Source organism: Chaetodon auriga, chromosome 16, assembly GCF_051107435.1.
Source record: "Chaetodon auriga isolate fChaAug3 chromosome 16, fChaAug3.hap1, whole genome shotgun sequence".
NCBI lineage: Eukaryota > Metazoa > Chordata > Actinopteri > Chaetodontiformes > Chaetodontidae > Chaetodon > Chaetodon auriga.
The window spans coordinates 2,186,031-2,200,620 of NC_135089.1; the positions used below are offsets into that span (position 1 = coordinate 2,186,031).

Consider the following 14,590-nt stretch of genomic DNA (forward strand, 5'->3'; position numbering starts at 1 on the left):
TGTGCTCTGCTGTTAGTTGCCTTGAATAAAAGCATCCCACTGAAAATGTATTTCAAGATTTGATTTGTGAAGAAAACAGTCGTTTCATCCATGTCTGTACTTTCACCCACAAGTGAATATGGTTCGCGCAGAGGACGGTGGCTTCCAAGGGTCATTTTTGAGCAAGCACATTCTCAGTTGCCGCCTCTCCCTGTGTAATACTGTCAAGTTACGCACGTACGCACTAAACTTCCGGTTACGACTTTCAAAATAAAACAGCGCTTGCCGACTTCGTGCGATTTCCCAAACTGACATTGTGTATTTTTTTTTTATTTCTTGTGGGCTAAACTTAAAAATCTATACATTATTATAAATACTTGCATTACACAGTCTCTATGAGGTAATATTACTTTTTCTAAAGGAGGTTTTGTGGCCACGTCTGATCGTTAACCTATTCCTAAAAATCTTTATCCATCCTCCATTTCATTAACTGAGCATTTTAATCAACTAGCCAATAAGAATGTTTACATGATAAAGTTGACAGCACTTTTTATTAAATCTAATTATCTTTCTAAGCAGCTTACGAATGTTTACAAGTCATTGATAAACACTTCATTGGCTAGTTGGCTTACCAACGGAGTCAAAAACCATGGACATTGCTTAAGTTACCCAAGTTACCCAATCATGATCCTCTCACCTGTTATCAATGAACCTGTTTACCTGTGGAATGAGGAGGAGGATGTGGAAACAGGTGTTTTTGGAGTGTTCCACATCTTTCCCAGTCTGTGAAACGTGTTGCTGCATCAGATTCACAATAAATAGATATTTACAGAAATCAATGAAGCTGATGAGGAAAAACATTACATATATTAACTTTGTCACAAACCCTCTGACACCAAACATCTGCTGACTGGCCAGTTATCATCCAGTAATGTGCATTCATGGGTCACTGTCAACACTGCAAGTTTCATTGGATATATTGTTTACTGCCTCATTATTCTTTGTATATATTTTATATTGTTGTGCTACTTGTTTTTTGTCTGTTTTGTCCTCATTGAGCTGTAAGTCTTGTTTGTCTATGCAAATGCACTGAGTGCAGTGTTTAAACTGGAGTCATCTTCCTCGTTCGTGCACACACATTTGACCAAGGAAGCCGATTCTCATCCTGATTTGTACTGTTTTCATTTGAGTGTATGCGGAAAAGGATTGTTTCACACAGAGTCTCAGTTCTTCGGAAATGGATTGGTAGTATACACAAGTGAAAAACAACAATGTCCACATACAAGCCAAACAGTTTCTGTAAACTGTAAACAGGAACCAAGCTGAGTCACTCCAAAGGGCTAATTTTCCACTCGGTTTTGACATCGCTTCAGCTGAGAATCCTCTATTTTGAAGGCAACACCGTGGGCATCCGGTCCTGTGCGAGCGTAATTGTGATTGGCTGGACGCGCCTCTGGTCTTTTGATAAAGGCTTCTTATTCGGGGCGAAGGCAGACATGGAGGAGCTGAGCGCCGTGGGAGAGCAGGTTTTTGATGCGGAATGCATTTTAAACAAACGCCTGAGAAAGGTCGGAGCCGTGAAACATGGACGCCTCCATCCGCCCGCCGTCCAGAGCCTCTTTTCTAACCTTCTCCCTCTCTCGCTTCTCTTTTCAGGGAAAGTTGGAGTTTCTGGTGAAGTGGAGGGGATGGTCGTCCAAGTAAGTGCGAGCGGTGCTGCTCAGCCAAACAATGAAAACAACAACAACGTGTCGCTTGTTGCTTTGGGTCAAACTGGGAGAAAAGCGTCCGTGTTTCGGGTCTAACCGACGGATCCGGACCTCGGCGGCGGATCCACATCAGCACATTCGGTGTCTGGTGGCAGTTTGTTCAGTAACAGCTCACAAATTCAGCCTTTTCATTCGCTTTCTTTTGTTCGTAACACCTCAAATTTGGGAAGTTAACGGAAAGCCAAAGGAAACACTTTTAGCTTTTACCTGTTTGATTTATTTTCCTTCTATTTATTCACACAGTCGTGATGTTTAACTCATTTTATTGATGACTTTAAACAAGTTTTTTGTGTGCGTGTGAACCGAAAAGCGACCAAGCAGTCAAATTTGCGACTGTTTGATATTTGATCGATAACTTCCTTTTAAAACGTCGGATTCGGCACATAACTCACATTTTAAAGTTGTTTTTCTCTCATTTTAATCTGCATTTCTGCCTCTTCTTCTGAGGCTCCATTCTGCCTTCATTTCTTGTCACTTGCCCTTTTCTGTTCACTCCACATTGTTGCTGTAATCCACCATCAATGCACACTGTTGCCTGCCAGCTCCATGGCTTTCTGTTAGAACCACATCCTTTGTGTGTGTGTGTGTGTGTGTGTGTGTGTGTGTGTGTGTGTGTGTGTAAAGGGTGGGGGGTTGATTATTTCACTGGTGACTGCTGATCAGAATAGGCTATTCAACCACAAGTGATGATGAGGAGAAAGGTCATTACACATGCATGTAGTTCAGATCACTTCAAGTGAAACAATAACAGGCTGTTTTCAGTTTGTTTTTCCAGTTTAACAGTTTTTGTTCTCCTGTCGAATTATTTGGAGTCACACAGTACAGCTGGTCTGAACTCACACTCAGGAACGGAGCTAACAGATGCTTTTATTTTGAAATGAGTACAGTTAAAATAAGGCAAAATGGGACACAGGAATTAAACAGCGCTGGATCTTGTCATGGTGTGCAGGTGCAACTTATTTTTGCTCTGTGGGAGACACTCATCACAAGCACAGCAAATGTTATTTCCATAACTTCCCACGAAAGTCAGAGCTCTTCCATGACCTAAAAATGTTCTTCCTTCTTGGTGCCTTCATGTTTTTCCACAGAGATCAACTGCTAGTGAAAAACAACTGAATCTTGATTTGGTAGCTCTGGGAGGCGAGTTGTGAAGTACCTTCTGCTGTGTTTTGGCAAACTTTCCCAAAAATTCCCCACATATTTGTGTAACAGCCCCAGAAGAGGCATCACTCCTCCCTCCTCCACCCTCTGCAACCTCAGAAAATTGATCATGAAGCTCGATCCATTTCACTTCTGGAGGAGGAAGCCTCCTTTCTCACCTCTGCACAGCTGGATGGCCGCTGCCTAGCGTGGGTGTCTGTTTTGCTAAAAGAAAGCAGCCATAATTAATAGTATTGTTTATTACTGTTAACGGGTTTTAGTGCTTGCCCTGTTTTGATCAAATTCGAAAGGTGTTTCTCAGCCGACCCTTTAATAACTTGTCTCAGGTAGCAAACAGGCTGCCTTCAGTACACCTGTGGCTGCTGGAACCACAGAGTCCTCTGTTTGTGAGTGAACAAACTGCTGAAAGGTCATTTTCTAAATTTGGGGTCACTGCTGAGGCTGCAGGGTGCTTTTAACCTCGCCGGGCCACCTTGCTTCTTTATTTTGACTCATGTGTGACACTCTTCATGTCAATTTATTTCAGGCATAACAGCTGGGAACCCCAGGAGAACATCCTGGACCCGAGACTGTTAGCTGCTTTCAACAAGAAGTGAGTGTCCTCATCGAGATGTTAACACATCAGTGTATGAAATGATTGAGTAACTTTTGCAATCCTATAGGCCTGTTGCATTTGTAGCTAGTACTCTGATTGCTGATTGTTTATATCTAAATCTATTGGCTGAAAGGGGAGAAAAACTGGACCTGTTGCATTAGTTGATGAATACTTAATAATCGCTCATTGAACTCTTTCGTTAAAGAGAGCAAGAAAAGGAGCTTCTGATACGCAAGAAAGGGAAGAGGCCGAGGGGACGACCACGGAAAATTCTGGTGAGTACAATTCACAGCTGAATGATTATGGGATGGTTGTTTGATGGCGTAGTTCACGATCTAATATTTGGTCTTAAATTTAGGAAAATGTGCCAGAAGCTCCGAAGTCCAGCAGCTCTTCATCTGGATCATCATCATCCTCCTCTGATTCCTCATCGTCGTGCTCTTCCTCTTCATCCTCATCAGAGGACGATGGGGACGATATTAAACAGGCAAATCCAAGCGTCAGAACACGAGACCTTCATCCCGTCCCCCAGAAGAAGGCACAGATTGTGGTGGCGAAACAGGAGCCTCCAAAGAAGCGGAGCAGGAAGCCTCTGCCCCCTGACGGGAAGGAATTCCAACAGAACAAGGGCCCTCGCAAAATCCTGAAGACGTCCAAAGATACAGATCTTCCAGGAGCGATAAAGAAGCCGGTTCACCTGGCAAGCTTCACCTTCATGGGTTTTCATCGGGGCTCAGCCAGGGATCCAGTGGGTGGTCAGAACAGGGGCTCTCTGACCCAGGGTGGGGCTGTTAAAAACTCCATGAGCTCCGTGGGACCTGGCAGGTCAGTCCAACCATCCAGCCAGAGCAGGAACGTCACTGAGGGTAAACTGTCCATCTCCAGTATGAACAGCGGGACCAGTCTGGATTTGAAAGCAGCTGCTAGTAAATCAAAAGGGGTAGCAGCACTGAATTTGAATACATCCAAACACCCCATTCAGGGAACCACTCAGCATACACTAAGTTCCCCTAATGGACAAAAGAAACCCCAGGCCCCTGTGTCAACACTGCAGCGGATACCCAATACTAAAGAAGTGGCTTCCTTACCGTCCAAGAATGCCTCCTCCAATCAGAGTTCTGGTCTTCAGCCTCTGAACCTTCAAAACAAACCTGTGCAAAGCAGTGATGCTCCTGGAAATGGCACTACTCCAATGTCAGGCCTGAGAAATACTACAAACCCCACAAGGAAAACTATTGTCACACAGAATCAGGAGTACAGTCCTCTGAAGAATCCAGCGACCCCTGGAAGACTGCAGGCCAGAAAGAACCAGTCTGGAGCAGATAAGCTTAAGGAGATGACTGAAATCCAGACCCCCAGAGTCCAAGGCAGGCTGGAGAAAAGTGGCGTGCAGAAATCCTCCACTGAGGTCCAGAGCCAGCAAGAGAGATCGGCCTCCAAAGACGGCAAGAAGGCCAAAATGAACGACATGAGCACGGGCGAAGACGAGAGCAGCTCGGACTCTGACCAGGACTACGCTGGACAGAACCGCTCGGTCACGGTCCAGAACCAGGACTGGAAGCCCACACGGAGTCTGATAGAGCATGTGTTTGTGACGGATGTCACGGCTAATCTAGTGACTGTCACAGTCAAGGAGTCTCCAACCAGTGTGGGCTTCTTCAGCATTCGCAACTACTGACAGGACTCCAGGCACTGCAAACCAGATGTGAAGCAAACTGGTGGCTTTTGGGTTCTGGGTGAATGACATAAACCTTTGGCTGGAGGATTCCTGAGAAACACATCAGGGAACAGAGGTTCATTTGCTCTTTGTCTGTGTTTAGGAAAAGACTGATTGTAAGGTTAAAAAAACACCATCAGTTATTGACTGTGATTATTTATTTGCTCATGTCTACAAGTTGTTGAATAAGCGGCAGTGGAGGAAGGATGCTCGCAGACACGCAAAATGTTGACTTGTTGACGGTCAGGGAGAACAAAAAGGTATCCACCACATTCATCCTTTAAGTATGAAGATAACCGTCTACCCCGTGTAGGCTGCCGAATCCGTGTGAAATAACGTTCATTCATGTTCTCGTCTGTGTTTCTCTGCTGATGAGATTTGTTTTAACATACAAGAAGAGGAATGCCAGTCATAAAATGGTAGATGTGAGCAGGAGGCTTAGCTTCTTTTGAGTAGCAGACATTTAGTTCATGATGTGTCAGTGTTGTGAATCCATATCAAGCAGTAGCTAATGTAAACCAGTTTTTAATTCCTAGTATAGTATTGTTTATTTTTTTAATGTTTCAGAAATTAGCTACCTCCATTTTTTTTTCAAAGTTTTGCTGAATATGTATATTCATTTCACATGGGACAGGAAAACCTTTCCTTCTGGGGTATACCATCGATGTGCCCATATAATAGTTTTTATATAGCTCTAAATGTACTGGACTCTGATGCTGTATAAACTTGTGTTAGTAGCAGCAGACAACAGCTTCATCAGAACAGCCTCTGACTTCCACGCTGTGTCGATCTCCATTATCGCCTCAGAAATAAGTTCCATTCCACGGTGCAGCCAGTTATCAGCGCCGTTCTCCAAACGGACTGAAGCATGCGGGGATTCAGATACAGTATCTCTGCTCCTCCCTGGTGCTCAGATAAGACTCGGCCTGGCTGAGGTTTGCTCTTCTGTCTCTGCATCAGTTCTGTCACCAGCAGTGTGAATCTTCTCAGACTTGTACTTAATACAGACAAACACCAGAGGACAAGTGTTTGTGTTGACATGGCAGGATGATCACGGACGTTACACCTGACGATGCCCTCCCCCTGTTTGTCAGAGCCTTTGAGGTCACTGAAGGCAACGGCTTTGAAACCACTGTGGGAAAGGTTGGGTGTGGACCAGGCTTGACAATAAACCGCTCAGCATTGTTTGTTGCTGACCACAAAACACCAGATTTCATTCTGTCAGTCGCTGCTGGTGTTACAAAACGTCGAGTACTGAAATACCAGATTTTTTTTTTAACTTGCAGCTGCAGACGTCTCACTTCACCCGCCTGCATGGGTTCAGGAGCTGCAGGCCCAGCCTCCCAGAGAAAAAAGGGTTTTTATCTGATGTAACGGAAAAGAAACCACAACAATGTGCGCTACTTTCTGCTCCCCTGAGAGGAGTTCAGCAACCAAGCACTTCGACTGAACTCTTCTGTCTAATCCTGCGCTGCAGACTGTGCCTTTCTTTCTTTCAAAGACTAAACACAAAGGCATTACCCCAAAGATAGCTAGAATTTCAGGTTGTTCAATAAAAGAGTACCCCTAGAGCATAGCATGGAGACTGGACCAGTTTTATTGTCTTGTCGTACTGTTTTTGAAAAGGGAAACAAAGCCCTGCTGGAAGACTCATCACAAATGCGTGGAACAGACGCACATCTGATGCCTTATTGAAACAATTAGAGTTGTTTAGGTTAAAGTTAGAGAAGTAGTCTATGTTCAGGATCAGCTGAAAAACATTTCTCTTATTACATGTGTTACCGGTGAAAATGTTTGGTGTCTCCAGCTTGTATCTCTTTCAGAGTGCACCAGTGGCAGATAAAGATTAGTCATTTATCGCCACCTGTGGGGTGGTGTGGGGTAGACTGTGGGGTAATGCAAGGCCTTTATATGATTTTATTTTAATTGTATCAGATCTCTGAATTGATGAAAAGACCTTTGCAGAAATATGTTTCCACTTGTGGTCTCTTTCTTAGATCTACTAACCATCTCAATGGAATGTTTTCTTTACAGTCTATTTATTTCAAATCAAGAGCCTTTCAGGGTAGGACAGTGTCATCAATCCTTACTGTGCCACTTGTCAAGTTGATTAATAAAAGGTACAACCTTAATGCCTGACTTGGGTTTTTATGAGGGGAAAATGCCTTTAAACGTTTGCTGTTCCAGCATCTTGTCTCTTTTATGTCACTGTTAATCAAATGTTTGGATTTTGGACTGTTTTGTCGGACAGAACAAACAATTTGAAGAAACCACCTTTTGTTACTGTTTTTAGTATTTTTTTTTTTTCCTATTTCCAGTTAAATAAAGAGATGGATAATGAAAGCAATCGTTAGTGGTAGCGTTACTTTCAGCAGGTTAGCATTAAGCTGAAGTGAGTCAGAATGTGTTTAACTTCTCAAAGAGCCTCACAGACTTAGTGATTTATCATGTCGCTCAGAAATTCACCAGCACTTAGAAGATGTCAGGACTGATTAGATCTTTCGTTCCATCTCAAGCGGTGTAGTTTTAGTCTTCGTTAGCATCACTGCTAAATAAGTCACATCCATTAAGGAGGAAACGAGATAAGAAGCCAGTCAATAACGCTTCATATCTCACCTCCACGGACACATGACCTGCAGCAGCCACTAGATGGTGCTGTTGCCCTTGAAGGTAAAGACACCCAAGAGTACTTCAGTGTCTTAATTAGCCATAATTATATAATCTGTTAGTTTACACACTTGAATTTGAAATCCATAAACTTGATGTATCTTATTATATGCAGCAAACACACATTTTCTGACATTACAGGCTGCCAGTACAGCATCACATCAGTATTCTCTATAATAACAGTACAACAGAATACACTGCAGTCAAAGATGTACAAAATTTTTTTCCCCAACGACCAACAAAGTTTCTGATTTCTACAGCTGGCCAAGACCAATGCAAATGCCCTGTTTCCACTGCATCCTCACCTGATGTTCCTGATAGCACTGGAAACCCGTACATGCCTCTGACATGCCTCCACTTCGACTGTACGACCAGTGATTAAATTTCAGCCGCTCATTCCATCTGATTCGCCTCGGCTCTGTACAGGTATTGGGTGTGTGTATGGCTTGGCAGTGCAGAACGTTGTGTTTCCAACCCACAAACTTGGAGTCCAGGGCTCTACTGAGAACAGTGGAGCTGAACCGCAGAATAACTCGGCTTTTGATTTGGCACTTAGTCGTTGAAATCGAATAATCTCTCAGTAACAGCAGAGTGGCCGTCTGACGGGAGGGAGGACGATACTGCCAGTCTGACGCTTTCCCATCATCCCTCAGCTGCAGGCAGCCCCCAGCGCTGAACACGTATTAATCCTTGACAACTATCGTCACATTCGACCCGTGTGCAGTAAGTGTGACCAGTAATATCAGGTGAGAAAACTGCTACACACTTCATAGTGAGATGATTGGTTGTTTAGTCAAATGACAGAAAAATAATCAATTTAACAATGAAAATGCCAAACATCTGTAAGTCTGCAGCTGTTCTATAACTCATTAAACACTGAGTCTCTGGGATTTTTTAAACTGTTCAGAAATTGAAGATGATTTTCCAAAAGTTATATTAAAAAATGAACCTGCAGCATAAGTAGTGACTACCACTGTATGTCAAGGAGTCGGGGTATAAAGTAGTAAACAATGGAAATATCTCAAAACTGGACTTAAGTACAGTACTTGAGTAAGTAATCACAGTACATTCCACTAGTGGTTCTCTGCAGGCAAAGTGGTGTAAGAAGCTCATTTGAAAGCATTGTTATTGTTCTGCTGAGTAGACTAAATGAACAAGAAAGTCTGCAGCACCTTTCAACACACAGACACCCCTCTCCCTCTTTCACCACCCCTGTATTTACACACTCTTAAAAACACTGTCACACAGCCTGACGAACTGACAGAAGTTATCATTACACAAAGCGCTCGATTCCATAATTTATAGAGATCCCCGTCCCAGTCATGTGGAATTCTCCCAAAATAAATTCAAGTAAACACTTACGCGACAAAGAGGCACTCACAGTGGCCTGGTATGCATAAACAGTATGAACAGTGTGACAGTGTAATCCCACCCCCCAGCCCTGCGCACACGCACACACACACGCACACACACATACCCGACAGCCCAGCCCAGCACTGACTTCAGGCTGGGGTTGGAAATGAGCCTAAACCCCCACCTCACCCCCAGCGCCGATGCGCCAACCCCGATCCCCGACGCCCCCCCAACCCCACACCTGACTCCTGGCAAAATAAGCCAGACTCCAATCCATCTTCCATCGCAATAACACACACCCCAAACCATGTTGTTTTGAAGAGCATTCAGCACGTTCATCTCCGGGGATGTTTTTGTTTTTTTCCCCGGGACGTCTTATTGTTTTAGCAACACAAGATGCCGTAAATCAATCAGCTCTTTGCTTCACTCCGGCCTTTGTTTAAAAGCCAGAAATAAGCTTTTTCCATGATGCATTGCTGAAAGTGAGCATTTGATAGAAAGGATGCAACCAAAGGCACGATTCGGGTCGAAGGGGATGTTATTCTACAGATATTTCTATTTACTTACCTTTGCAGCAGAAAACATGAACAAATTGTGCAAAATGTAGACAATAAGGCTCCTGTATTCACACACATACACATTAGTGCTTCTCATAAGCTTGTTTTCTATTGCCTCATGATGGCTCCACACCAAACTAAAAGCAATAATTTACCCACTTTATCAGAATCCAGGCTGGATGCTGACTAGCATTTAAAGGCCAGCGCTGATGTTTAAATTCCTCTGTTTGTATTTGTGTTTGGGCTCCTCTACCTTGAGGATTGTAACCAAGCGGGGCTGGTTGAGTTTAAAACGCCTGGGATGGCTGCTATTCCATTTCAAAGGGAATGTTTAGAAACCTGATCCGACCCTCCAGCGAGCATACCTTCTACACCCACGTCTCCCTCGCCCCTCATTCTAAATCACTCCACTGGAGCAGTGTAAACAAACTTCAGTTTGCTCTCTGATATTGAGAGGTTAAGACAAGCGGCAATCCTCCACTATGACAACACGGCCTCAGACAGACGATGTCATCTGTCTTACCTCACTCTCCATCCATCACCACGCCGGAGTCGACATGTCTGACAGTCCCACTCTCGCTTTTCTGGCTGGCACAGGCCTCCACATCTGTCACATTTTCCTCCAAGCTTACTTTTATTACACCCGATGAACTCCGCCTCCTTCCCTCTGAATCCACGGACACCTGAAGGGCAAGCAGGCGGAGAGAAAACCTATTGATTAGTCACGGTATCTGATGTCATCCCGGCTCCACAAACACTTTTCAGTTGACTACCTGTGAAACATGAGCGACGTCAGAGCCGTATCGTACGAAAAGAATTAACCTGAAGCTGCTTGAACACATAAAATGTCAAAGTATGAACATAAAGTGCAAACTGTGAATGAATGAATTAAGAGTGAGTTTGTCTGCAAATAAAGTTTTTCTGCTGCAAATGATTTAATAAACATTTCCATTAACCGTCTTTCCTCATCAAAAGAACTGCTAAATGAGAATAAAATCATGAATAATAACTTGCATTTTAAAGGTTGGAGCTTGGGTCAGCGAGCTTGCGTTTGATTATATCAACGTTTTCTGCTTTTCTCAGCTGCACCAGGAGGCTTTGAAAGCTAATTAAAAGTTAATTTTAAAAGTGTCTTGGCCTTATGGGGATCGTGAGCAGGGCTTCCCTCGATGATTTCGAGGAATTGTAAATGTTATAACTTACAAGCACACCCCAGATACTTTCATTCCTTAATTAAAAGAAAGTTTACAGGCAACACATATAGTGATTTTTAATTAAGAGGAATGTTTTCACTTCCTCCAGTCCAAAACTTTGCATAATCAAGCTGGTTTATTGCTGTTTAGGGAATCAGACAAGTGTGGAAGAGCTTCTCGGTGCTGGATGCATGGAAGTAATACAATAACCTTAATATGTCGATCAAACTTCAAGTAAAAAATGAGTTTTCTGCCTTTTAAAACTTTGTACAGATGACATCGACTGCAGCCCAGCTGACAGCATATCTCTGGACTGAGGAGCCAGTAAGAACCACAGTTGCGTCCTGGTGGAGCAGCGAGATGTTCTTGGACATCGGGAACTATGCTGTCAGTCACATAACATTAGCACAGCTCTGTCTCTAGATGACATCACACATGGAAAATTAAAGGACCTCAAACTGGACCCTGAGGGACACCAAATAACATGTGATACCTCACAGAGAGGTTCAACTCCACACCACAAAAACTCCGCTGGCCAGTTAGAATTGAGAGCACTGTCTTAATCCATCAGTGACTATCAGGCAGGACCACTTGGAAACGTTTGTTGGCATCTAAAGGTATAATCACACAGAAACCTGAGTTCATTTTTTCCTGTTGAGTTTAAAAAAAATCTCTACCTAAAAAGGTTCAACAAGACTCTAAAACTGTAGCGTCGATAACGTAGCTGCAAGCAGGAAGCTCAAGAAGGCAGAACTGTGTTTGCATGTGGCGACAATGCCGAGGGTTCATCGCTGCAAATGATCCTGCACATAATCATGGATTCAATGTTAATACAGAAATATCGATGAATGTAAATCTCGGTGAGAAGTGCAGACGTGACTCATGTCCTTTGGGATCTGAAGCCAGTGTTTACATTCATCCTTATTAGCCCCACCAGCAGCGTGGCTCTGGGGATGACGGTGTTGGTCCACCACTTTGGTCCAGACAGAAATATTGACTAACAGCGGATGAAGTGCCGTGATGATTTATGACCACATGAAATAACACTCCCATCAGCCTCTGCTGTGCTGTGTGCTTTTAGTAATAATGAGCAAATGTTAGCATGCAAACACATTAAATTATGATGGTGATGGTGAACATCGTAAACATTACACCTGCTAAACATCAACAGGTTAGCATGCCAGCATTAGCATTTTGCTCAAAGCACCACTGTGCAGCATCACACAGACACTAGCTTAGGTTCATTAGACACTGTTTGTTGCCTGATAACAACACTAATGATTAAGTAACAATAAAACACGGTAAAGCACTGTTACAAAAGAGCAGGAGGAAGTCAAACAAAAGGTAAAATGAAGGCAGTACGACTAAGAATCGGAGTTATTGTACAAAAGCAGTTTTAGATATGAAAACCCGTCTCTCCTCGGCGAGCAGCGTCTTAACACCCACAGGGCAGGAATCAGGAGGAATCTCCCTCTGCTGTGAAGCCGAGGTAACAAAGTCAAACTGTATCTACCAGACAGAAGGTGCCAGCGGGAAGTTTGCCCTTCTGATCTCTGTATAATCTACTCTGGGGAAGACACAGCTACTCTCCTTACCACCTTCAAAGACTCCTCTCCAGAACTTTCAGCCTTGCGTCCTAATCTGATTGAGGAGGGGAGAAAATATTGACTATTTCACAGGACAAAGCAGAGTAAATATTTGAAACCACTGCTATGATACACGAGTGGAAATGGAGCTCAAATATTGACAATTTAACCAAATAATTTAGGAATAACAACCTAAAATGTTGCTTTTCTTTTTAGCATTTCAAGATAAATTACAGGTTAATTCTTGAACATCTGCAGAACAAGTTTGAAAATCGTCTTCTGCCAGACTTTTCCAAGCTTTGTCTTTCACAAACACTGTATTCATTTTCCCCAAACTGGGCTCCTCTGGTCAGCCCACATAAAACTCCAGAAAGCCAGTGGCACCAGGAGAGGCGCGCTGATAAATCAGCGGCAGGCCGCGAACAGGGCCCGGTGCCGGCGGACCTGTGTGCAACAGGACGAGTCTATCGGTGAATTTCACAGGTCATTACTCTGGCTCCAGCCATCGCAGCCTCCAGTGGCTCTGGAGACGGCCAGCTTTTTCTCAGAGACAACAGCTTACTGGGCTTTGTGCTAGCTAAACAAGCGTGTCTGTCTCACAGCAGTAGATTAATGTCTAGATAGAGGCTTTGCTCCTCGGGGAGACCTGCAGAGGAGCCATCCTTCAACCTTTGGAGGCCATTACACAATAACAAAATAACAGAATGTGAAAGAGGGGCTCATTGACTGAACCCGGTCCTCTGGGGCCGCAGAGAGAGGGGGAGACGGAGAAAGAGCTTTCTCAATTAAAGAGAGGAGGGATGGATTTCCTGAAAACCAGAGCGAGCACATAAAACTGTTTTCTGATGCTGTGCAGGATCAAACGGAGCGGATCTGAAAGAGGAGCAGAAACCAGCAGCTAGTGATCATTTCCATGACTGATGACTCAGAGATTTTCTCCATTCATTAATTAAGCGCTCATTGTAATTTTCAAGGTGACAAATTCCTTCTTTTTTTCCAACAAACAGTCCAAAGATATTCAGTTTCCTTTGACTGATGAACAGAATAGCTGCTGATTGATGAAGTCACTGCAGCTCTGCAGCCGTCATGCAGCTTAAACAGCCTTTTCACTGAGTGTCATCTGTGAGAGGTGGTGTGTGGTAAACACACAAACCCTCAGCGCTTCACATGAATGACAGTAAACAACACAGGATCTCCGGCTGCGCCTCCCCCCCCGACCCACCCCTGAGGAGAAAGGGGTCACACAAACACAGCATCTGACCGGCTCTTAATTTGTTTAAAGCGGCCCATTCAAACAGGATCATCAACAGGGAGAAAATCTCGTTTCCAAGGCTGCCGCCGTGGCTCGAGCCGCGTCGTTTAGGAAGGAGATCAGGACGCCGCTGACGGCTCAGCTGACTTCCAGCGCACACAGCTTCACAGAGGCGCCAGGTTGTAATTAACACTTTGCAGATTACGTTTACAGGACCAACATGGTCTGCCTGAGTTTTATTACCGCCTGGGTTGTACTCCTGCCCTCCGGGGATACAAAACACTCTCTGTTTGGCGCTGGCCCGTCCTGTGTGAGAGTGTTTGACAGGTTTCGATCGTGCTGAGAGTCTTCTGGCTGTTCGCTGCTCTTCACAGATAATGAGAATCTCCCCTTCGCCTCTGCCAGTTTTCCAGCTACGACTGGATGAAGACACACGCGGCAGTCTGACAATATTAATCTATTTCTGTCCTCCTATCTGCAGCTTTCATTCATTTATTTGAGCTCACGCTGTTGGTCTAACAGTCTTATTAGAGGAGCAGTGAAACTAATCTATTTCTTGGCAGCAGGCAGCAGACAGCTGGGCAGTGAGGAGTCGCAACTAAGAGGCTGATATAATTGCGGTGTAATCATTTTCATGCAGCTCCTCGGCTTCTTCTTAGACGGCAAGCGGTGCTTCAGGTTAACATGCTACGGTAATAAAGCAGCCATTAATGTGCCAATGACCTCAGAATATGAGGGCCAAGTCATTCAGCTTTCATCAA

General features: G+C 44.1%; 1 protein-coding gene across 1 annotated transcript; it reads left to right on the forward strand.

Annotated features, from left to right (window-relative positions):
• The first annotated feature begins 1,462 nt into the window (after positions 1-1,462).
• cbx2 (chromobox homolog 2 (Drosophila Pc class)) lies at positions 1,463-7,353 on the forward strand. The gene is made up of 5 exons (XM_076751541.1): positions 1,463-1,547; positions 1,636-1,679; positions 3,436-3,501; positions 3,710-3,779; positions 3,863-7,353. The coding sequence occupies exons 1-5, from the start codon at positions 1,476-1,478 to the stop codon at positions 5,180-5,182; spliced, it is 1,572 nt and encodes a 523-aa protein (XP_076607656.1). The 5' UTR covers positions 1,463-1,475; the 3' UTR covers positions 5,183-7,353.
• Positions 7,354-14,590: the final 7,237 nt, after the last annotated feature.

Bases quoted from the DNA above. Each gene is read 5' to 3' on its own strand.
- cbx2 (XM_076751541.1), top strand. From the start codon at position 1,476: ATGGAGGAGCTGAGCGCCGTGGGAGAGCAGGTTTTTGATGCGGAATGC. The intron at 1,548-1,635 runs GTCGGAGCCGTG...TTCTCTTTTCAG, and splicing joins TAAACAAACGCCTGAGAAAG to GGAAAGTTGGAGTTTCTGGT. The intron at 3,502-3,709 runs GTGAGTGTCCTC...CTTTCGTTAAAG, and splicing joins TTAGCTGCTTTCAACAAGAA to AGAGCAAGAAAAGGAGCTTC.